Genomic DNA, 23,625 nt, shown 5'->3' with positions numbered 1-23,625 from the left:
GCCATTAAGGCCTTTTGCGACGGATTTTTTATGCGCGTGCGATGCGATGCACCAATTGCAACGGATTATACGTTGCTGCTGCAATGCAATTTCTTTTATAAATTTTGGTCACCGACCTCTTTACAGCGGTAGATCTTCGCACGTAAACTCCTGACTGCAGTTACTTACGAGATCACAGAAAAACAGTGTTGAGGAAACTGTAACCTCATAGCTACACGCCGGAAGCCGCTGTAAGTAAAATTTGCTGAAAATTTTCTATGTACTTTAAAGAAATGATTCGGAACGGGGATGTGACTCATACTTTAAACATGAAGTTCAAATTCAAACCTTCAATAGATTTTTATTGCCGTGAAGCAAGATCATCAGCCACATTTACAAAAATTACTAAAGTTTCTGCTCACAGTTATCACCATACCTAAAACAGCCAGAACTTTTACCTTCCCAAATTCCAAAACCAGTTACTTGTAACACAGTCAATGATCAGCCAATTACTTCTGCACATGATATTCAGTGGTTGTCTTTAGTAAAAGTTTGTGCTCACCATAAAATACTCAGTAAGAATATACTCAGTACCGCCACGCTATATAATTCAAAGTTCACTCGCGATTTTCGTCGGAACGAATTATCACAACACTCTGAAGTTTTCATAAACAGTTTGTGGTCACTACCGGATACCATTAACACTGGACCATAACGCGGAAGTCATCCCAAGACTTCATCTTACACATAATGCAAAAATTCACATCCAGCATAACCGCCTCCAATCAAAGCTAGCTCGCAACTCTCCCCTCACTCTCCCATTATTCAAAACTATATCTCCTTGCTAGGCGGCCAACCGTCTCACTTCTCACTGGCTGTCAGCACTTACGACCAATGAGAACTCACTTCTAGGGCGCGGCTCGCGCCAAAATCTAGCAAGCACCAACCACTTCTCTAGGCTCATTGACGTCATCAAATTAAGTAACACAAAACTCTCCAATTAAGTAAACAAAACAAAATGAACTATAAGCTTTACTCTACATCTGGAAATTTATTATGTAGTCGCGAATGTTCTGGCTGTCTTATACATAAGCATACATACTTGGACATCCGACATTCACTAGTAGGGGAACCACTAGTGGATTCGTTCCCACGTTCCAGAGTTGGAACATTTGCCAGTTCCTGTATGGAATTACGTGAATGATTTTTAATAATGCCTAACGTCCCACATACTCTCACGCACGCAATTCTCATTCACACACACCCTAACACACAATACACATATTTACTTAGAATTCTTGAAATTATTATAGAAAAGTCACAGAGGTTTTCTGAAACTAAAAACTTTCAAAATTTATATATGAACACTGAAAGTGTTATCAGATCATCGTACATAGTCACTGAAGGTGAACTATTACATCACTGTATTTATTTAAATTCTTGACTGTTGGAAAATTACGTTTTTTTTATGGAATTTTCCTAACTTCCAAAATACAACTATTTTTGATCTCAGACTTTGACATATTGTTTGTTTTCATAACAGAAAGTTGTACATCAAATATGACGTTCCTCAGGTTATTCCTTTATTAGTTATTAATATTTTTAGTTTCGTATAATATAAGTGGCCTGCCAGCGCTACTCCACTGCTTTCACGTGCGCAGCTACAACAGATGGTTGTGATGTCAGTCTGCAAGTCACAACTCGTCCGTTACTGACTGTATAATACTCTACTGGCTTACATTGCAGCCCACATACATTCTGAAGTAAAGCTTTTAATAGACAAATGGGCGATCGCACACTAGTTGTGATGCCACACTTTGTCAGCAGTAGACACACATACACATTCGCACGCACGCACGCACACACACACACACACACACACTCACGCAAGCACAAGTTGCACACACGTCTGCGGTCTCAGAGAGCTGAAACTACACTGCAGTGCAGCATCTCCGCTATATGGTGAGTAGCAACTTTCCTTCTCTTGTATTGTTACATTCCATCCCGGATTTTCCATTGTTTGATTTCTTTATTCATTGTTTATTTTCCTAATGGCACCATATTACAAGCACAAAGCACTGCTGATATGGACCAACGCAGCCGCCATTTTCTCCAAATGAAATGGCATTCTTCTGCAGCCATTATTAACCCATCTTAAAGTACAAAGAGTAATCAGAGTTTTAATTATAGTCCCAAAAAATAAAGTTCATAGTTATTTGTTGTTTGTTTGCATAAGAATGTCTGCAGTCCTGGTACACATTGAAATCCAAGTGTCACAGTATCACAGCATTCTGCAAGAGGTGCCAAAACAAATTGAGCAACCCACTGATAAAATGGAAACCGGTTGCACCAGTTTGTTTTGCACCAGTCTGCTCGAGCGGTATGCTACAGTACTGTAACATGGGGATTTTAATGTGAACAAGGACAAACAATTAAGTAACAATCAAAAATCCATGATGGAATAATGAAATATTATGAAAAGGATAGATTGCTACTCACCATATAGTGGAAATGTTGAATCACAGACAGGCACAACAAAAAGATTGTTAAACAAGTAAGCTTTAGCCAAAATGCCCTTCTTCTGAATTAAAAGACAACAAACACATGCTCATTCAATGCAAATGCAGCTCTCACGCACATGACCATTGTCTCTGGCTGCTGATGCCACACTGAGTCTGGTCTCAGTAGCCAGAGACAGTGGTCATGTGTTTGAGAGAGCTTTTTGGCTGAAAGCTTATTTGATCGGCAGTCTTCTTGTTGTGCCTGTTTGCAATTCAACATATCCACTATATGGTGAGTAGCAATCCATCCTTTTCATAAACAAATTTTCAAGGTGATAGTACAATATGTATGACTATTGTATGTTTAAGAATTTACTGAGTAATGTGTACTAAGCTAACTGCCCATGTCTTTACCAGAACACAGAAACTCACATTTCTTGCCTGCTGCAAGGCTGCCAACTTCTAAAGTAAATCTGTTATTGTGCTGGACACTTTTCAACAGGAAAACTAATAAAGTGGACCAACTTCCTTGGGATTTGGTCCAAACATAACAAAATAACTCAGTTATGCAATGTAGGCCAATTTAAAGGTTTGTAGTTGGACGTATCTGACAGCTGGTGGAGTTCCTCCACCAAGTAATCCTTGCAGTTCCCCTTTTTGGCAAGTGGAGATAGGTTTTCAGGCATTTACTAACCACTATGGTTATGAACTACAGAGATTAGCTGGCAGAGGGACTCGGCCAGTTGTCAGATAAGTGTCTACCTACAAACCTTGCCATAATGACCCAATTGCAGAAATCCAATAGGATCTCCAGTGCATCTGCAAATCCTCAGGTCCATCCTTGAACTGATCCCCAGAAACTGTCTGTGTCCTGAGCCCCAGCACTCCCCACACTCCTAACTTCTACATGCTACCTACAGTTCATAACCCCAGGATTGGAGCAGCTGAATCACATTTCCTACCAGGGTTTCGAGCACCTGTCATCATGCCCTGAAATGAGGAATATCTCCCCACCCCTCCCACAGTCCCCTCCACCCCTGCTCTCAACACTTTACCTCATGTCTCATATCCCTGCAATAGACCTAGATGCAAGACCTGTCCCTTAAATCCTCCCACTACATCTTCTCCAGTCCAACCACAGGCACCTCCTACCCAATCAAAGGCAGGGCCAACTGTAAAAGCAGTCATTTGATCAACCAACTAAGTTTCAACTGCTGCGCAGCTTTCTATGTTGGCATGACAACTAACAACAAGCTGTCTGTCCACATGAATGGCCAGAATCAAACTGTAACCAGGAGACAGCTGGGCCATACAGTTGCTGAACATGCCATCCAACATAATGTGCTTCACTTAAATGACTGCTTAACAACCTGTTCCTACCACTTCCTACCAACCCCAGCTTTTCTGAACTGCACAGGTGGAAAATCTCCCTCCAACGTATGTTTTGTTCCTGTAACACCACTGGCCTAAACCTTTGCTGGTCCCTGTCTCCCACCTATCTAACCTATCCACTGATCCCACTCTAGTACTACACTGATCTTCTGTCGCAGCAATCCTTTCCCCTTCTCTACTCCCCCCCCCTCCCCCTGCCCAAACACTGCACCTAACAGCCATTTCCTGCCCCATCAAGTCCCTGTATGTTCTGACAGGCAGCACTAGCATATTCCCACACTCCTACCCTGCTATCCCTCTCTCTTCCAACATCAGATGCCTTCTCATTATCCCCATCAACCATCCCATCAGATTACTGTCCCATCATATGAAGTACAGTTGGACTCCAACACCATGAGACAGTGGTCATGTGTGTTTAAGCCGTGCTTGTAGGAATATGTGTTTTTTACTGGAGAAGGACTTTGTCTGAATGCTTTTACATTTGAGCAGTTTTTCACTGTGCCTATCTGCGACTCAGTGCCTCCTCTATGTGATGAGTAGCAATCTACCCTTTTATATTTTATCTATGAAACTTAACCTTATGAAAATACAAATTGTACATTTCAGCTCCAAACAAACTGCTGAACATATATACCACAGTTAAATTATGAGGGCAGGGAACTGATCACTCTAGATTCTGTTAAACTTCTTGGAGTCACTATAAACAAAAACCTGTCAAAGACTGATCATGTAGATTGTTTAGTGACCTTCTCAGAGTGTTGAAACTACAGAAATAAAGTCATCAGAGCTACGATGGAGACAAACAATGGGCAGTCACAGAAACAATTATTCAAAAACCATGACTTGATGACAATTCCTTGTCTGTTCATATATAATGTACTCCTCTTTCAACTAAAAACCCTACAACTTGTTGAAGGAAATTCTTTTAAACATACATACAAAATGAGGCATAGACTGAATTTCATAATGCCTTGTCAAAGACTCTGCTTGTTTCAAAATACTGTACTACATGACTACAAAGCTTTTATCTCCACACTCTCTTCAGGACCACATTTCCACACTCTCTTCAGGAACAACACATAGAGGGCTGGAAAACATTCATTGTTTATGCCCAAAAGCAATTGTTAGAAATTCCTGAACTGGTTTTTCTAATATGTGTAGCATCTTTATTTGAGTGTTTAAGAATTAAGAGTGCTCAGCATTTCTCTCACATTTTATTGCCAGTGAAATAGGCCTATGATCATTTGCACTGCCCTTCTATGTATTTTCTCAAGACACCCTATTAGTTTGACCTGGTATGGCACCCAAACACTTGAGCAGTGTTACCAAATTTACTATACAATTATTTTATAACTTGTCACTTTTGTTGGTCTTTTTCTCTCCTTTTTTTTCACTGGTGCAGGAAATATTTGAACTTTAAGCCGTATTGTTCTTTTAGCAACAAACATTTAAAATTTGACTACAAATTTTTGATCGCATATATGTGTTTCTCATGTTACTTTTAACACAGACCGAAGGTATCATGTTTTTTCTAGAATAGCTGTAAGAAGTGGAATAGTCACCAAAATGTCAGAATTTTATAGTTGACAATGCAGTCACAAAACCAGAAGAATTTTATTTACTGTGACAACGGCCGCATAAGCCTACGTTTACAGTCAGACTAGAGATTACTGTCCCGTGCATAGGATGGCATTAACACCACAACACAAACGACTGTGTATGGAGTTTTCTGTAATTAGGAAGCATGGACTGCTGATGAATGGTGTTGCACAATATTCAGTGATGAAATGCAGTTCTACATTACACCCGATGACAATCGTTGACGAGTATGGCAGCAAGCTGATGAGAAAATCCCATTCTTGTCTGTCATGCAATAGTACTGTGGAGCTATTTTTCAACAGGACAGTGGTCATCCACACATGGCACTTGTCTCTATGAAATTTCTGTATGATGTTGGATGTTGAGTTACTTTCATGGCCAGTGTGATCCCCAGATCTATTTCTGATAGAGTGTGCGTGACCACCTCAGACGCCAGTATAAAGGATATCAAGGACCAGCTTGCCTCAGGGGAGGATACAATGACCTTATTGACATCCTTCACAATTCAGTCAGTGCATGAATCCAGGTCAGAAGAGATGCATTGTTATACTGATCATTGTGCCCTTATTTCTAGTTGTTTGTAAATTTGACTTGATTTTGTAACTGCTGCAATAACATCACATATTCTCTCGATTCATGTTTCCTTGTTCCCTTCTGGGTGCTTCACTTGTTTTGTCAGGCAGTCTAATTTTATGCATCTTTCATTACTAAAAGGTTAGATCATGTTTATAGACTTTTGAGGATTAACTCAATTTCCCTAAAAATGTTCTCTGTTGTAAAACACAACATACTGTAAAATAATATCCAATGTTTCACTCACTATCTTCACTCCTGTTCCAGTAGATTAGATTAGATGAGATTTACTTTCATTCCAATTGATCCATAGTGAGGAGGTCCTCCAGGATGTGGAACATGTCTGTGGTGTGCTCCTCCCAGTTGAATTTATTATCAAGCTGCAATTTTCATTGGATTCCTTCCTCTCCACTTCCAACATCCATTCATATCATAAATTGCATTTCGACTCTTTTTGAAAAATGTTAGAGACAGGAGAGATAATACTACATAAAGGTTAAGAAATCAGGATATGTCCTGATGAAGACCACTTGCAATACTGGAACCATTAGTTCTACATTTTACAATATGATGCTGTCTATTCCCCTGAGGAGTTTTATGTAAAAGACAAGAGCTTAAATTTTAGCAATATTTTAAAATTATCACTAGATATATTGAAATAAAGAATAACAGCAGCTTAGACACAGGGATTAAAAATGAAGTACCCTTATTCTCTTCTATGTGTCATCACTGCTAGTATTATTGTCATTATTATGTTGTCATCGTGGTCTTCAGACCAAAGATTAGTTGGATGCACTCTATTCTGTGCAAGCTTCTCCACACCTCAATAACTACTGCAACATGCCTCCATTTGAATCTGCCACTGAATTCATCCCTTGGTTTCTTCTTACAATTTTTATCTCTAACCCTTCTTCCCCCTCCACCCTCCCTCCCCAGATACCAAACTAATGATACCTCAATGCCTCTTAACATGTGCTATCAACTGATCCCTTATTTTTAGCCAAATTGTGGCATAAATTTCAATTTCCCCCAATTTGATTCAGTACCTCCTCATCAGTCATTGATCTACCCATCTAATGTTTGATATTCTTCCATAGCAACACACTTCAAAAGTGTCTATTCTCTTTTTGTCTGAACTGCTTCTTGTCCACATCTCACTCCTATACAAGACTATGCTCTAGACAAATACCTTCAGAAAAGGTTTCCTAACATTTAAATGTATATTAAGCTGCAGTATATTCTTAGATTTATCCAAAGCATTAGATTTAATCAGCCATGACTTATTGCTTATGAAACTAGAATTTTATGGGTTTCCAGGGACTTGCCTTCAAATGATTCAAGTCTTATCTCTCTGATAGACAACAGAAAGTACAAATATGTCATGAAGGCAAAGAGAATCTTTCAGATTTCAAAAAAAAACTAGCTATGGAGTGCCCCAGGGTTCTGTGTTAGTCCCAGTGTTGTTCTTGGTGTACATAAAGGATTTGCCAAACCATTTGACAGTTGCAAAAACAGTGATGTTTGCTGATGACACTAGCATTTTTATAAAAGGATACACTGAGGATAATCTACAGCAGAGTGTCTCTAGGACAATAAATGAGACAGGAAAATGGTTTAGCAATAATGCTTTGTTCTCAAATAAGGATAAAACAGTATTGATGTATTACAGTAATAATAAAAGTAAAGCTAGAAGAAGAGTAAATCTGAGTTAGGGAACTGTTGTTGCACAAGCTCCATACACAAAATTCCTCAGTAAATGGATGGATGAGCACTTGAGATGAGAAAAGCATCTAGAAGTTTTGAATAAAAAATTAAGTAAATGCTGCTATGTTCTAAGAATGCTTTGGGTATGTTGCAACACTGAATCATTGCTGTGTGCCTATTATGCTTACATGAACAGTTTGCTTAGATATGGTGTGATCTTCTGGAGAAATACAGGTATGGCAAAACAAGCTTTCAAACTTCAAAAAAGGTCTATTAGAATAATGAAAGGGGTTCCCCGCAGAGTGTCATGCAGGGAAATGAATTTAAAATAATGACTCTTTCTAGCTTATACATCTATGAATGTGTATGTTTTCTGAAAACTCACCAGGAATTTTCAACATTAAATAATCGGGTTCATAATCATGAAACAAGGAACGTGGATGATTTTCACAGACACACCCACAAAGGAGCACTCTACAAAAAAGGTGTAAACTACCAGCCCAAAATACTTTTTAGTGCATTGCCTTCTACAATAAAGAAAATTAAAGAATTTCATAAATTCAAGGTAGATCGTAAACAATTTTTACTAACACATAGTTTTTATAACATTGAAGAATATCTGAAAATGGAAAAGTAATATTATTTATATATACTGATATAAAATATTTGTATTTATTATCCAAGTTTTTGAAACAAATTAAATATAAGAAATTATATTGTAATTGGCTACATCCATACAATGTATATTGTTAACAGATGAATAAAGAGATTGATTGATTGATTGATTGATTACATGCCAACACATACTTCTTTTTCAGAAATGCTTTTCTTGCTACAGCCAGCTTCGTTTCATATCCTCTCTACTTCAGTAACCAAAGAAAATGTCTATTCTCTGACCATAGGAAAGTACAGCTTGCATGAAGAAAGCAGCACTAATAGCTTCAGGATGATAGCATTTGCCATTACAAAGAATGTGGTTATCAGCTTGACAGCATTCTCACATAAGAAAATTCATCTAGGAACATGGTGATCACCTGAAGGAGAAACTGTCAGATTAATAATGTAATGATAGACATGCGTGCGGATTGGACAAGGTTCAAGCAAACGCTCGATAGCCAATTGATAGACATGCAGCAAGGCTAACAGTGATAGATGTAGCATGATGAAGAGCACAGTATTGTAAAGACCATTTCTTGGTGCAAGCAAAACTATACCTAGAAAAGGTCAGAGGTAGTTAGAAAACAAAGAATGAAATCCAGGGTTTAATATGCCTAAACTAAAAAGTGAGGAAAAGTGTAGAGAGTTTGAGTGAAAAATAAATAACCATTTTTACATACTTAAAAATACAGATTATGTTGAAGATGTGGAGAAAGCTTGCAGATTATGTTGAAGATGTGGAGAAAGCTTGGCACACTGTGAAGATAGTTGTGACAGATGTTGTGAGTAAAGTGCTTGTAGAAAGAAAAAACAAGGTATAAGGAGATGGTTTAAAAAGGAATGTGGAGTTATGGTTAAGAGAAGTAAGAAAACCAAACTCGGAAGACAACAACAAACTAACTTACTACATACAGGAGGTGCTAAGTCGCAGACAGGCAAAATGAAAATGAATGCAGGAAATATTTCAGCTTTTGGACAAAGTCTTTCTTCAGCAGTAGAAAACTCATGCACACTCAAACAGTAACAACTCACACACACATGGGCACTGTCTCTAGGCACTAAGGCGTGACTGCAGTTATAGCATTCGTTTTCTCTGTCCTATCTGTGACTCAATGCATACTCTGTGTGGTGAGCTACCTATCCTTTCCATATTGTTGTTTTTCATACAGGACTTTTTATTATTTGGTTTAAACTCAGAAGAACACTTTTAAATTAACTTTGCTGAGGTTTCATCATGGCCATTTTTAAAGTATTTTGTGGTGGACATTACTTCTACTGGTGTAGTGAGGGTCACATTCATACTACTTAGGTTATCTGCCATGAATGGCTGATCTGAGATATTCCATGGTAGCATCAACTGAAGTTGACAACCATGTCTTTTCAAGAAGAGTTATAAAATGCTTGTCAAAATTTTTTGCAACACTGCTCACAACTGTTTCTGATGTATCATTTACTCTTAATGCTTTCTGCTCTTCATCTCTGGTTCTACCTGTATCCCCCTCAGTATATACCTTATCATCTTTACCTCATTACCTGATATGACTACTGTACCTTTTTCTCATAATGCATTGCTTTGGAGTCTGTATTACTATCTTCAATATTTAGCCGGCCGAAGTGGCCGTGCAGTTAAAGGCACTGCAGTCTGGAACCGCAAGACCGCTACGGTCGCAGGTTCGAGTCCTGCCTCGGGCATGGATGTTTGTGATGTACGTAGGTTAGTTAGGTTTAACTAGTTCTAAGTTCTAGGGGACTAATGACCTCAGAAGTTGAGTCCCATAGTGCTCAGAACCATTTGAACCATTTTTTCTTCAATATTTTTCACAATGTCTTGTAATGAGCTATAGTGTCAACATCAGAGCTGTTTTTCCTGACAGATATACATATCTCTTTATGTCTTACAAGGTAATTTTATTCCTTGAGTAATCCATGGCTTCTTAGCAAACTTTAGTTTAATCTGGGTTAGTTTATGGGGGAAATGACTTTTACATAAGGTAAGGACTTTATTAACAAAATCATGAAATAATAATGAAACTTTCAATTGAGGAAACTATTAAAATGCAAGAATATGAAATGGCTGGGATAAAATTCAAGGTAGATAGTAACACTGCTGATAGAAACACTTAAAAGTAGAAAAAGATATTCCTAGCTGGGGGTATTTACTGTTCCTTTCGCAGGGATGGGAATGACTGATTGGGAAAGGTTGGAAAGGAGAGGGAGGTCACCCACACACCAGGTTGAGAAGGATTCACCTGTTGTGAGGATAAGAGGAGGCTAGTATCTTTGCAGTGTATGTTTTTAAATGTTTACCCAGCAGATTTGGAATTTCGCCCCCAAAAATTTTCTCTCTTCGTACATTTGGAGTGAAGAAAATAATGTTCAGTTGAGAATTATATATACAATAATTACAATAAACTACAAGGTATTACATAAAGAAAATAAAAGGAGGTGTTGATCTGCTGGCAGAGAAGCTAATGGATCTCATACTTTTAAGAAAATGAGTTAACACTTTGTAGCTCAGACCATAACCTTGTGTTAAAAAAACTGTGAGAGAGTATAGATTGGGCCGTGATTTTCTCGACATGCGAGCTATATATCTCTCCAAAACTGGTCTCCTTGTATATGAGAACAATGTATGGACATCTTGCTACTTTTTCCTAGACTGGTTCTGCCTTCTGTTGTCAATTTATATAATTATTTCAAAAGAAATATCACTGAATGTAACAGCTGCTTTTGTGAATGGGTAAGCCAATATGATCACACTGACATAATTTTGTGCATGTACTTATTAGGTTTGACAGTTTGCTGGAATTCTACTACAAATATATCATTTTTATTGAGTGAGCAAGAAATTTTAGAAGCTGAAGAGGAAAACTGTTCCACACCTCACCTCACGCTTTTGCTCTATCATCATTATTTTAAGATTTGTAATCTATCATATAGGTAAAGTAAATATGAAAATAAATTTGAAAGCTTTGTCTCTTTTTAGTATGTATTACTCTTGAAGATACATCAATTACATAATGCATTAAACAACAGTATAAATAGCCAGTTTTCTAGGCCCAATAATTTTCCAAGTGACTGATCTTCAAAGTGTTAAATCAGTGGGAGACTGATGAAATGTTATTTACAAAACAGCAGAAAGGACAACCATAAGCACCACCACAACTGTCAGCAGGAACAGAAATTGTGATATGCAAACTACCACATCCACATTTACTCTGAATAAACACCAATGAAATTTACAACTAATTCTTCTAAGCATATAAAGAAGCTTGAAATATTTTAACATTACATAGAATCGATTCATACAATATGCTTGCAGTATATTAATTCATTTTTCATGCAAATATTGTACCTCACCTCTCAGGTATGCAACGAATACAATCCTTGAAAGACCAGTCTTTCCCAAATTCTTCACCTTCTTCAACAGTCTGTGGCAGTCGGTGATGTAATGTCTCTGGAAGTCTCAGTCCAGACAGTCCTCCAATTACTGATATGGCTCCCATAATTACAAGTGGTAGTACTAAGTTTTCTGAACCCTGACCAAAAAAATCAGCTGTACTTTCTGTGCTGTTATAATGCAGTTGAAGATTGAAGCATGGGCTTTTGCAGTCAAACAACAAAATAATAATATCCACACAAATATATCATTCTCTCTACAAATCAAAAGAAAGGCAGTGATGATGGCTTTTCAAAATATCTTACAATACTTCTTGCTTACATTGCCAGATAAATCTCTATGCATATATATTTATGAAGTGTGCTCTTAAGCAAAAACCCTTATTTTGTGCATTGATACTTACACTTTTGTGTTTTGTCCCACACATAAGTTTTTCCTTTGATGTCACAGTCTCTGGTAAGGTATTTGAGGACAAGGATTTATTTTTTGAGGCATACCAGTTTTACTCTGTGATCTGGTATGTACCCAATTTTTTTCACAGTTTATGACTTATGTGATAGAGACTTTTAGAAATATTACAGCAAAGAAATGTTACATAGCATCTACATAATTATACTTGGCACAAACACTGTAATGACAAGTTATGACATTCCCTCCAGCCTCATTACAAGATAGATAATTTTAAGACAACTGCTGGACTGACCATTCAATATATATAATTTCTCATTGGTGTTTCCTCCTAATGAATATATATTTTTCCAAGTCAGATACATGCAGTGTTTGTAGCAAGTTCACTGAAAATTTATTCCTAAAAATTAAATGCCTTGTAGGCCTTTACTGAACAACCAGTGGAGTCTCATACTAACATTGAAATATATTTACTTATTTAGGAGATTTGTTGCTGGTAACATAAATTTGTTTACGTAAGTTTTTGAACGTAAGTTCAATAAATGTAAGAGAAAGAAGTGCTCCAAATAAAAAAAATAAAAAAATAAATAAAAAAATCCTTAAACACTGTACAGAAAGGCATGTGGCACACTCCAAATACATTTTCAATGGGATTCCACAAGAGAAGAAGGCTATTGGTGAAAAACTAAGTTAGAAACCCAACTTACTGTTCCCCTATAACTCAGTAGCAGTATTTTAGGACCACTTCATCATGGCATGAGAAGGTAAACCACTTGAATAGATGCAAAAGTCAGTATGAGTAAATAATCACTTTAAAAAAATCTTCTTTGGTATTGGTACTGTGCCATTCTTGCGCAACATTCCAATTCGATGTTTTGGCTTTCTTTTGGTAACTAGCTGCACATTGTGGTTCTCCACCATTAAGGATTAAAGCCAATTTTTTACAGACACAAGCAGACATGTCTGCTTGTGTCTGTGTATATGCAGATGGATGTGTGTGTGTGTGCGAGTGTATACCTGTCCTTTTTTCCCCCTAAGGTAAGTCTTTCCATACCGGGGTTGGAATGACTCCTTACCCTCTCCCTTAAAACCCACATCCTTTTGTCTTTCCCTCTCCTTCCCTCTTTCCTGACGAAGCAACCGTATGAAAGTGCTGGCAGGTCGACAGACACACAAACGAACACAAACATACACACAAAAAATTCAAGCTTTCGCTATATATATATATATATATATATATATACGGTTATAATAGAAGGAAACATTCCACGAAGGAAAAATATATTTAAAAACGAAGATGATGTGACTTACCAAACGAAAGTGCTGGCAGGTCGACAGACACACAGACAAACACAAACATACACACAAAATCCAAGCTTTCGCAACCAACGGTTGCCTCGTCAGGAAAGAGGGAAGGAGAAGGAAAGACAAAAGGATATGGGTTTTAAGGGAGAGGGTAAGGAGTCATTCCAATCCCGGGAGCGGAAAGACTTACCTTAGGGGGAAAAAAGGACAGGTATACACTCGCACACACACACATATCCATCCACACATACACAGACACAAGCAGACATTTGTAAAGGCAAAGAGTTTGGGCAGAGATGTCAGTCGGGACGGAAGTACAGAGGCAAAGATGATGTTGAAAGACAGGTGAGGTATGAGCGGCGGCAGATTGAAATTAGAAATTAGCGGAGATTGAGGCCTGGCGGATAGCGAGAAGAGAGGATATGCTGAAGGGCAAGTTCCCATCTCCGGAGTTCTGACAGGTTGGTGTTAGTGGGAAGTATCCAGATAACCCGGACGGTGTAACACTGTGCCAAGATGTGCTGGCCGTGCGCCAAGGCATGTTTAGCCACAGGGTGATCCTCATTACCAACAAACACTGTCTGCCTGTGTCCATTCATGCGAATGGACAGTTTGTTGCTGGTCATTCCCACATAGAATGCATCACAGTGTAGGCAGGTCAGTTGGTAGATCACGTGGGTGCTTTCACACGTGGCTCTGCCTTTGATTGTGTACACCTTCCGGGTTACAGGACTGGAGTAGGTGGTGGTGGGAGGGTGCATGGGACAGGTTTTACACCGGGGGCGGTTACAAGGGTAGGAGCCAGAGGGTAGGGAAGGTGGTTTGGGGATTTCATAGGGATGAACCAAGAGGTTACGAAGGTTAGGTGGACGGCGGAAAGACACTCTTGGTGGAGTGGGGAGGATTTCATGAAGGATGGATCTCATTTCAGGGCAGGATTTGAGGAAGTTGTATCCCTGCTGGAGAGCCACATTCAGAATCTGATCCAGTCCCGGAAAGTATCCTGTCACAAGTGGGGCACTTTTGTGGTTCTTCTGTGGGAGGTTCTGGGTTTGAGAGGATGAGGAAGTGGCTCTGGTTATTTGCTTCTGTACCAGGTCGGGAGGGTAGTTGCGGGATGCGAAAGCTGTTGTCAGGTTGTTGGTGTAATGCCTCAGGGATTCCGGACTGGAGCAGATTCGTTTGCCACGAAGGCCTAGGCTGTAGGGAAGGGACCGTTTGATGTGGAATGGGTGGCAGCTGTCGTAATGGAGGTACTGTTGCATCAAACCCACCAACAAGCAACAGTACCTCCATTACGACAGCTGCCACCCATTCCACATCAAACGGTCCCTTCCCTACAGCCTAGGCCTTCGTGGCAAACGAATCTGCTCCAGTCCGGAATCCCTGAGGCATTACACCAACAACCTGACAACAGCTTTCGCATCCCGCAACTACCCTCCCGACCTGGTACAGAAGCAAATAACCAGAGCCACTTCCTCATCCTCTCAAACCCAGAACCTCCCACAGAAGAACCACAAAAGTGCCCCACTTGTGACAGGATACTTTCCGGGACTGGATCAGATTCTGAATGTGGCTCTCCAGCAGGGATACAACTTCCTCAAATCCTGCCCTGAAATGAGATCCATCCTTCATGAAATCCTCCCCACTCCACCAAGAGTGTCTTTCCGCCGTCCACCTAACCTTCGTAACCTCTTGGTTCATCCCTATGAAATCCCCAAACCACCTTCCCTACCCTCTGGCTCCTACCCTTGTAACCGCCCCCGGTGTAAAACCTGTCCCATGCACCCTCCCACCACCACCTACTCCAGTCCTGTAACCCGGAAGGTGTACACAATCAAAGGCAGAGCCACGTGTGAAAGCACCCACGTGATCTACCAACTGACCTGCCTACACTGTGATGCATTCTATGTGGGAATGACCAGCAACAAACTGTCCATTCGCATGAATGGACACAGGCAGACAGTGTTTGTTGGTAATGAGGATCACCCTGTGGCTAAACATGCCTTGGCGCACGGCCAGCACATCTTGGCACAGTGTTACACCGTCCGGGTTATCTGGATACTTCCCACTAACACCAACCTGTCAGAACTCCGGAGATGGGAACTTGCCCTTCAGCATATCCTCTCTTCTCGCTATCCGCCAGGCCTCAATCTCCGCTAATTTCTAATTTCAATCTGCCGCCGCTCATACCTCACCTGTCTTTCAACATCATCTTTGCCTCTGTACTTCCGTCCCGACTGACATCTCTGCCCAAACTCTTTGCCTTTACAAATGTCTGCTTGTGTCTGTGTATGTGTGGATGGATATGTGTGTGTGTGCGAGTGTATACCTGTCCTTTTTTCCCCCTAAGGTAAGTCTTTCCGCTCCCGGGATTGGAATGACTCCTTACCCTCTCCCTTAAAACCCATATCCTTTTGTCTTTCCTTCTCCTTCCCTCTTTCCTGACGAGGCAACCGTTGGTTGCGAAAGCTTGGATTTTGTGTGTATGTTTGTGTTTGTCTGTGTGTCTGTCGACCTGCCAGCACTTTCGTTTGGTAAGTCACATCATCTTCGTTTTTAAATATATATATATATATATATATATATATATATATATATAGCGAAAGCTTGAATATATATATATATATATATATATATATATATATATATATATATATATATATATATATATATATATATAGGGAAACATTCCACGTGGGAAAAATATATCTAAAAACAAAGATAATGAGACTTACCAAACAAAAGTGCTGGCAGGTTGATAGACACACAAACATACACACAAAATTCAAGCTTTCGCAACAAACAGTTGCTTCGTCAGGAAAGAGGGAAGGAGAGGGAAAGACGAAAGGATGTGGGTTTTAAGGGAGAGGGTAAGGAGTCATTCCAATCCCGGGAGCGGAAAGACTTACCTTAGGGGGAAAAAAGGACAGGTATACACTCGCACACACACACATATCCATCCGCACATATACAGACACAAGCAGACATATGTAAAGGCAAAGAGTTTTGTGTGTGTGTTTGTTTGTGTGTCTATCAACATACCAACACTTTCGTTTGGTAAGTTACATTATCTTTGTTTACATATACATATGTAAAAAGAACGTTCCTCTCCTGTGCCAACCTTTTCATCTCAGATTAGCACTTGCAACCTGCCAAAATCAAATCAAATCAAATCAATCTTTTGGCTATAAAACACTATATTTCAGCATAACCTCCAATCCATGTGAAGGCCTTTCATTACGTTACTGTGTGGGCCTGTGTGCCCGCGGGGTACCACTCTACTAGTCAATGTCAGAGCCAACGTCTTGCTATATCAATAACCTCCCCATCTTCCATGTACTGCTTCCTGTGGAGTGCATCCTTCATTGGATGAAACATTTGGAAATCAGAAGCAGCAAGATCATGGCTGTAGGGTGGGTGAGGAAGAATAGTCCAAAAAAGTTGTGTCAGATCATCTCAGGTGCCCAGATTTTGTGAGACTTCGTGCTGTCACGGAGAAGGAGAAATTCATTTACATTTTTATGGTATCAACATGCTGACATTGATTCTTCAATTTTGTGAAGGTAGCACAATATATTTTCAAGCTGTTCATTGCATCATGAGGCAGGATATCAAACAGAATAACCCTTTCAAAGTCTCAGAAGACCAGCACCATGACTTACACAACAGATGGGTGCAGCTCTGAATGTTTTCTTCAAAGGAGAGGTGGTACAGCACCACTCCTTGGATTGCCATTTTGTTTGCAGTTCGAAGTGATGATCACTTGTTTTGTCAGCTGTGACGATGTTCAAAAAATAATTGTCATGCTCAGCCTTGTAAATCACAAGCAATTATGCACATATGGCCCTTCATTGCTCTTTATTGTTTTCTGTTAGGCAACAAGAAACTCAGAAGGCACTCACCTTTGAGTACGCCAGCTGGTGGATGAATGAGTCAGCACTACCAACAGAGACATCCAGCCAAGCAGTGATGGGTGTGGTTGTGATTGTCAGTCACCTCAAATGGGAGTTCCTACACTACACGTTCCAACATTGTAGGAGTCACAGCTGTATGCGCCCGCCTAGACATCATCCGGGAGACTGGACAGGTCAATGCTATCTTGTTGCAATGATGACAGACTCATCGTTAAGCTTTTGTTCACTGCCACATATCTGTAGGCATTCTGCAAGCATCTATGAATATCTGTAATGCTCTCGTTCTCCACTGAGAGAAACTCAATGACAGCTCTCTCCTTGGAAAGCACTTCTGTTACAGATTCATTTTTGAAGATTATACATATCACCGCCACCTACTGGAACTTGCTGAAACTTTAGGGGTTGAAGTAGGAATATTCTACAATGTTCCATAACAAATTCCACATTTTTCAATGCAGACTAGCCTTGGCAGCCAGAGACAGTGGTCTTGTGTGTATGAGTTTGCATGAATGTGTGTGTATGTTGTCTAATCCAGAAGTAGGTATGTTGGCTGAAAGATTGTTTAGCAGTGTTTTTGTTATGCCTGTCTGTGACTCAACATCTCCACTATATGGTGAGTAGCAATCTATCCTTTTCATCATATTGTCATTATTCCATCCTCGATTTCCTAAGTTCTTTGTAAACTAAACTCAGTTTTGCAAACACTGAAACAACATCATGTACTCTCTTAACCCATGAAGTTTCATTTAGTTTCCTGCTCACCTAGGTGCCTCACTTTTTTTGACAGGCAGCAGTAGCAGGTATGTGATATACCACCTATGCTGCAGCTACTCCATGGAATTTTTATGTGGACATGAACACAACTACCTGGCCATCCTCAAAGATGGGTACCAAGAAACTGCAGCCAAGCATGATGTTAACTACTCAATGAATTGAGCTGAATATCCTTGACTTCAATGGCTGCTTCAAAACCCATGCCAACTCAGTGTTCCAATCTGACACCAGTTTCCATGAATTTTGCAGCACAGAACTTGGTCCTGCAATCTCCCAGCCCTCAATATATAAGGCAAGTTCTGAAAGTAAGTTTTGTCAATGTTGTTCATGTGGAAACTTTATTGCCAGAAATAAATATGCCATGACATTATGAACTATACACCTTGCACTGTTTTTATAGTCACCACTGACATTGAGACATTTGTTGTAGTGCACAATCAGTTTGAAGAAAAAACTCTGGTAAAATTTGGTGCCCTGCAATGCAAGGAATTGTCAAACATCTCAGTATTGGGTGTGGGTGTGGAGGGACATGCACTTTGACCTTCATCCTCCACAATCTGCCTTCCTTCTCTGAATATGCATCACCAGCTACCAACCATTTAATGAGATATGTCCTTTTCACTATCTATGGTCTGTAGTCATTCATGGACAACAGACACATGCCCATTCATACTGGATATAACAGCACACACTTTCATTGGCACCATGTTGTCAGTACATGTTCATCTGCCATCGAGGTATGTACTCAAGTAATCTCAGGCAAACTGGTCTGCTGCTACTCTCTCTTTTTTGGCACTCTGTGCATATGTCATTCCTCCACCCCCTGATGCCCTTTCCATTGCTGGTTCAGCAATGGGTATGGATTCATATGGCATTTGTTTGTGTTAACTGGTGCACAATCTTCTCTTTCAAAAATGATGACAAAGCTTATTTTTGGAACATCCCTAATTCACTACTCCTAATCAGTTTCTTGCTTATCACAACTTTCCTCTGTCCTCCTCACATGAATTCAGTTTATAAATCTATGAGACTATGAACAATTATCCACAGTGGTCTCCCATTCTCTCCATTCTACCCCTCCCATTATCTTTGTACCCTAAACTAATGAAATAATGCTTTATAACCATTGCTTAGTGGCATATTGGTCCATCTTTGGAATGCAACACAGCAGTGATTCTGCTTGGCATGATTTTGACAATCCTTGGTAGGTTTCTGAAGGTAAATGGCACTATTTACCTACACACAGGTCATTCATTTCTCATAAATTGTGGACTGTGCTTTCGGTGGGCAGAGCTGGCACCTGATAACATCCCAAATTATTTCTCCGTGTTTAGATAAAGAATATTTGGTGGCCAAGACATAAAAATGAGTGCACTATTATATTCATCAAACCACTGTAGCACATTGCTGGCCTTGTGACATGGAGCATTTTCCTACTGGATAATGCCACCATCATCACAAAAGACAACAAGCAGGAAAAAATGCAGGCACTCCACAATAATGTCCACATAGTCCATAGTTGGGATTGTGCTGTCGGTTACTACCACAGGTTCCATGGAATCCTAGGTGAATGTTCCCTACAGCATATTACTGCCCAGACTATCCTGCGTCCATGGTATGGTGCATGTTTTGAGCAGCTGTTCACCTGGATGAGGTAATATCCAGACAACCATGGACCTGATGTAATATGAAACATGATTTATCCCATGTGCTTTGATTGATCCACAGTCCAGTCTTGATGATCTTGTGCCCACTGTAGTAGTAACTGATGATGATGATGATGTTGGGCCAACATGGGAACATATACAGAGGTGGACAAAAGTATTCAGACACTGGGAGTAATCAGATAAGTAAACCTTAAATGTGTTTTTAACTCAAAACATATATTTTATTCTTTACAAATGTGTAATACATATGTCAATGAGAACATATGCAGAACAAAAAGCAACAAAACACACCTTATGTAAAAAAAAAAAAAAGAAAACCAAAATATTGAATATTCAAAAATATTCAGACCCTCAGCAGTCAGTATTTGGTAATGTGTCCCTTTCTCTGTATTACAGCCCTCAGTCTTTGTGACATGGAGTAAACAACCTTTTTTGTTATATCTGAACTGATATTCACTCATTCTTCTTCTACCAATGCACACAAATGTGTCAAACTGCTCACATGTCATTTCTGTAGTGTCATTTTCAGTTCATCCCAGATGTTTTCGATGGGATTGAGGTCCAGAGACTTTGGTGGGATAAGGAGGCAATGAGGCATGTTATATAGTACCCACAGTTTGACAATTTCTGCTGTATGTTTAGGATCATTGTCTTGTTGGAAATAAAGTCACCTCCAAGATCCAACTTCGCAGCACTTTTCGTCAGATTTTGTTGGAGTATATCGAGATAGGCAAATTTGTCCATGGTGCCTTCAATAAAGACAAGCTCGCCAACACCTCTGGAAGACATGCATCCCCACACCATCAAACTGCCACCTCCATGTTTGATGGTTTCTTGCATGTTTTTGGCCTCCCACTTTTTGTTTTCTTGATGCCACACTAAACTGTGGCCATCCACGTGGCTCAAAGTAAATTTACATTCATCACTCCACGGAATCTTGTCCCAGAAGGTCACATCCTTGCTGACAAATTCTTCTGCAAAAACCATCTCCTTTTTTGCATTACACTTACTGATGAACAGTTTGCACCTTGACACTCTGGCCTTATACCCAGCACTGTTCAGGCATGTGTGCACAGTTCTAACACTAACTTCGGTACCAATGCCTTCTGCCAGTTCTACAGCTACAGCAGGGGCCGTTGTCCACAGGTCACTTTTCACCATTCAAACTACCTTCCTCTGATCTCTGTTTGTGAGTTTCTGAGGACACCCCTATTGTGGGCGACTTACAGGAGTTTTTTCTTCTTTCCATTTCTGGACAATATAAAATATAGTTTTTTGGCTTTGGTTGACGACCTTACCTATTTCTGCATGTGATTTTCTCTCACTATGCAGTTCCACAATAAGCCTTCACTCTTCCACTGTCATTTCCCTACCTCTACAGAGCTTGGTGCTACATTGGTCTTTTTTGGCAAGGCCTGTGTTTTCCTGTAGTATGAGACAGCTGCCTTGTGTACACTGACTGCTTGCTGCCCGCAAGTTGTGCCTTCAGACTGCAGTTAACTTGTCAAGTGGGTCAGTGTCTGATTACTTTTGTCCCAAGTGAAACACACGCCTGTGATGGTAACACAGAACTAATCGTTCCAGGTAGAGGGTACAGTGACATTTGCATAGTCGATGTCTTTCAAAATATTCCCTGCATTCTCGCACATACTCAGGTATGCATTCTGTGTATGCATCAGTCACAATTGACTATATCTAAAAACAAAGATGATGTGACTTACCAAACGAAAGCACTGGCACGTCGATAGACACACAAACAAACACAAATATACACACAAAATTCTAGCTTTCTCAACCAATGGTTGCCTCGTCAGGAAAGAGGGAAGGAGAGGGAAAGACGAAAGGATTTGGGTTTTAAGGGAGAGGGTAAGGAGTCATTCCAATCCCGGGAGCGGAAATGTCTGTATATGTGTGGATGGATATGCGTATGTGTGTGCAAGTGTATACCCGTCCTTTTTTCCCCCTAAGGTAAGTCTTTCCGCTCCCGGGATTGGGAATGACTCCTTACCCTCTCCCTTAAAACCCAAATCCTTTCATCTTTCCCTCTCCTTCCCTCTTTCCTGACGAGGCAACTGTTGGTTGCGAAAGCTAGAATGTTGTGTGTATGTTTGTGTTTGTTTGTGTATCTATCGACGTGCCAGCGCTTTCGTTTGGTAAGTCACATCATCTTTGTTTTTAGATATATTTTTTACCACGTGGAATGTTTCCCTCTATTATATTCATATCATTAATTTGAGTCACAATTGACTGTTAGATACACATGTGACCTGTGTCTGAATACTTTTGTTTGCCTCTGTAGTGCTTGTCTGCTGTGCTGCTCCATGTTCAACAATGTGCCCTGAACAGCTTTCCCCAAAACACTTGTGCCTGCACCAGCAATGTGTTCTGTCTTAAAGTTTGCCACAGATCACCACCACTTGCCCTGCTTTACAGAGTCTACAAGTCTCTGACGTAGATGTTGTGCAATGAGGTGTGGATGGCCAACACCTTGTCACCTATCTTTGGTATCAGTGTTCTTCAGTCACTTGCCATAGATGTTCACAACAGTAGCACACAAAAATCTGACTAGCTGCACCGTTTCTGTGGTGCTTACTCCTTGGCACCAGGCTGTTAGAATCTGTCCTTTGTCAATGTTGTGTATGTCAGTGGATTTATCCATTTGCAGCCCATATTGGCAGTACAGTGATTCCCCACTCACCTCTGCTTCACTTATATACCTTCTTTACCATATCATCTGCCAGCAACATCATCAGGTGGCTTTCAATATAATGGTGGGCAATGGTCATCATGTTTTGACTCATCAGTGTATGAGTATTTCATCTCTACTTGATTGCGTTAGATAATTGTAATTCACTAAAATGGATTTAATTGTACAGAAAATTATTCATATTTATTTATGTGATTCAGGTATACAGATTTGGCATTCCCATATGTTTGTCAAATAATTACATGTCAGTGCTGTGTAGAATCCCATTAACAAACCATGGCCAACAACTGTCCTGTTTCTTTGCCCATAATTAAGATTTCCATAAATAAATCAAATTATTGCGCTGCAAGTTTAATGTTGTCATCACTCACAACTGCCACTATCACCATTTTCATTGTTATTTTTATACTGGAGTTTCAATTTTTTATTATTACAATTTTCATTTAGAAGTTCTTGATGGATTGTGATATGTTTTATGACCTTGCTTGATTGACAATGAGATCCAGCTGAATGAAAATAAGTAACAAATGAAATATAATTGACTTTAATCATAAGTATTTATGTATAAATTGTGTACAAACAACTCCTCTAAAAAATTTTGTTCCATTTTCAACACAGTACACATTTTATACATTACCTGTGGAAGAAATGAAGAGAAGATATTGAGAGTCTTATATAAGTGGTAATGCACATTCTTCCCACTCAAAAGTTTCAGTATCAGACCCTGTAATCTATGTGACATAATAGTGAAGAGTGTAGGATGGAATAACAACCACTTTATGAAATTGTTAGACTGATATTCATTTCATACAGGAGGCTCTGGGTTGCAGATGGGTACAATAAAAAGACCGCTAAACATTTAAGCTTTTGGACAAAAAATCCTTCTTCCCTAATAGAACACACTCTTACACACAAGCACAACTCATACACAAATGGCTACTATCTCCAGGTGCGGGGGCCCAACTCAGTTGGGCTCTGGTGGCTGGAGACAAGCCATGAGAGTGTGTGTGTGTTTTATATTTCAGAAGAAGCAGTTTTTGTC

General features: G+C 39.7%; 1 protein-coding gene across 3 annotated transcripts in view; it reads right to left on the bottom strand.

The window, feature by feature from the left end:
* LOC126088112 (carcinine transporter) overlaps positions 1-23,625 on the bottom strand; it is a 382,018-nt gene that overhangs the window by 20,729 nt on the left and 337,664 nt on the right. For all 3 annotated transcript variants that reach the window (XM_049906209.1, XM_049906208.1, XM_049906210.1), the window contains one exon: positions 11,766-11,944. In XM_049906209.1, coding sequence (XP_049762166.1) covers positions 11,766-11,944 — 179 coding nt within the window. The remainder of the gene's footprint in view (positions 1-11,765; positions 11,945-23,625) is intronic.

The sequence above is a fragment of the Schistocerca cancellata genome, chromosome 6 (assembly GCF_023864275.1).
Source record: "Schistocerca cancellata isolate TAMUIC-IGC-003103 chromosome 6, iqSchCanc2.1, whole genome shotgun sequence".
NCBI classification, from domain to species: Eukaryota; Metazoa; Arthropoda; class Insecta; order Orthoptera; family Acrididae; genus Schistocerca; species Schistocerca cancellata.
This window is presented reverse-complemented; position numbering and strand designations above follow the sequence as displayed.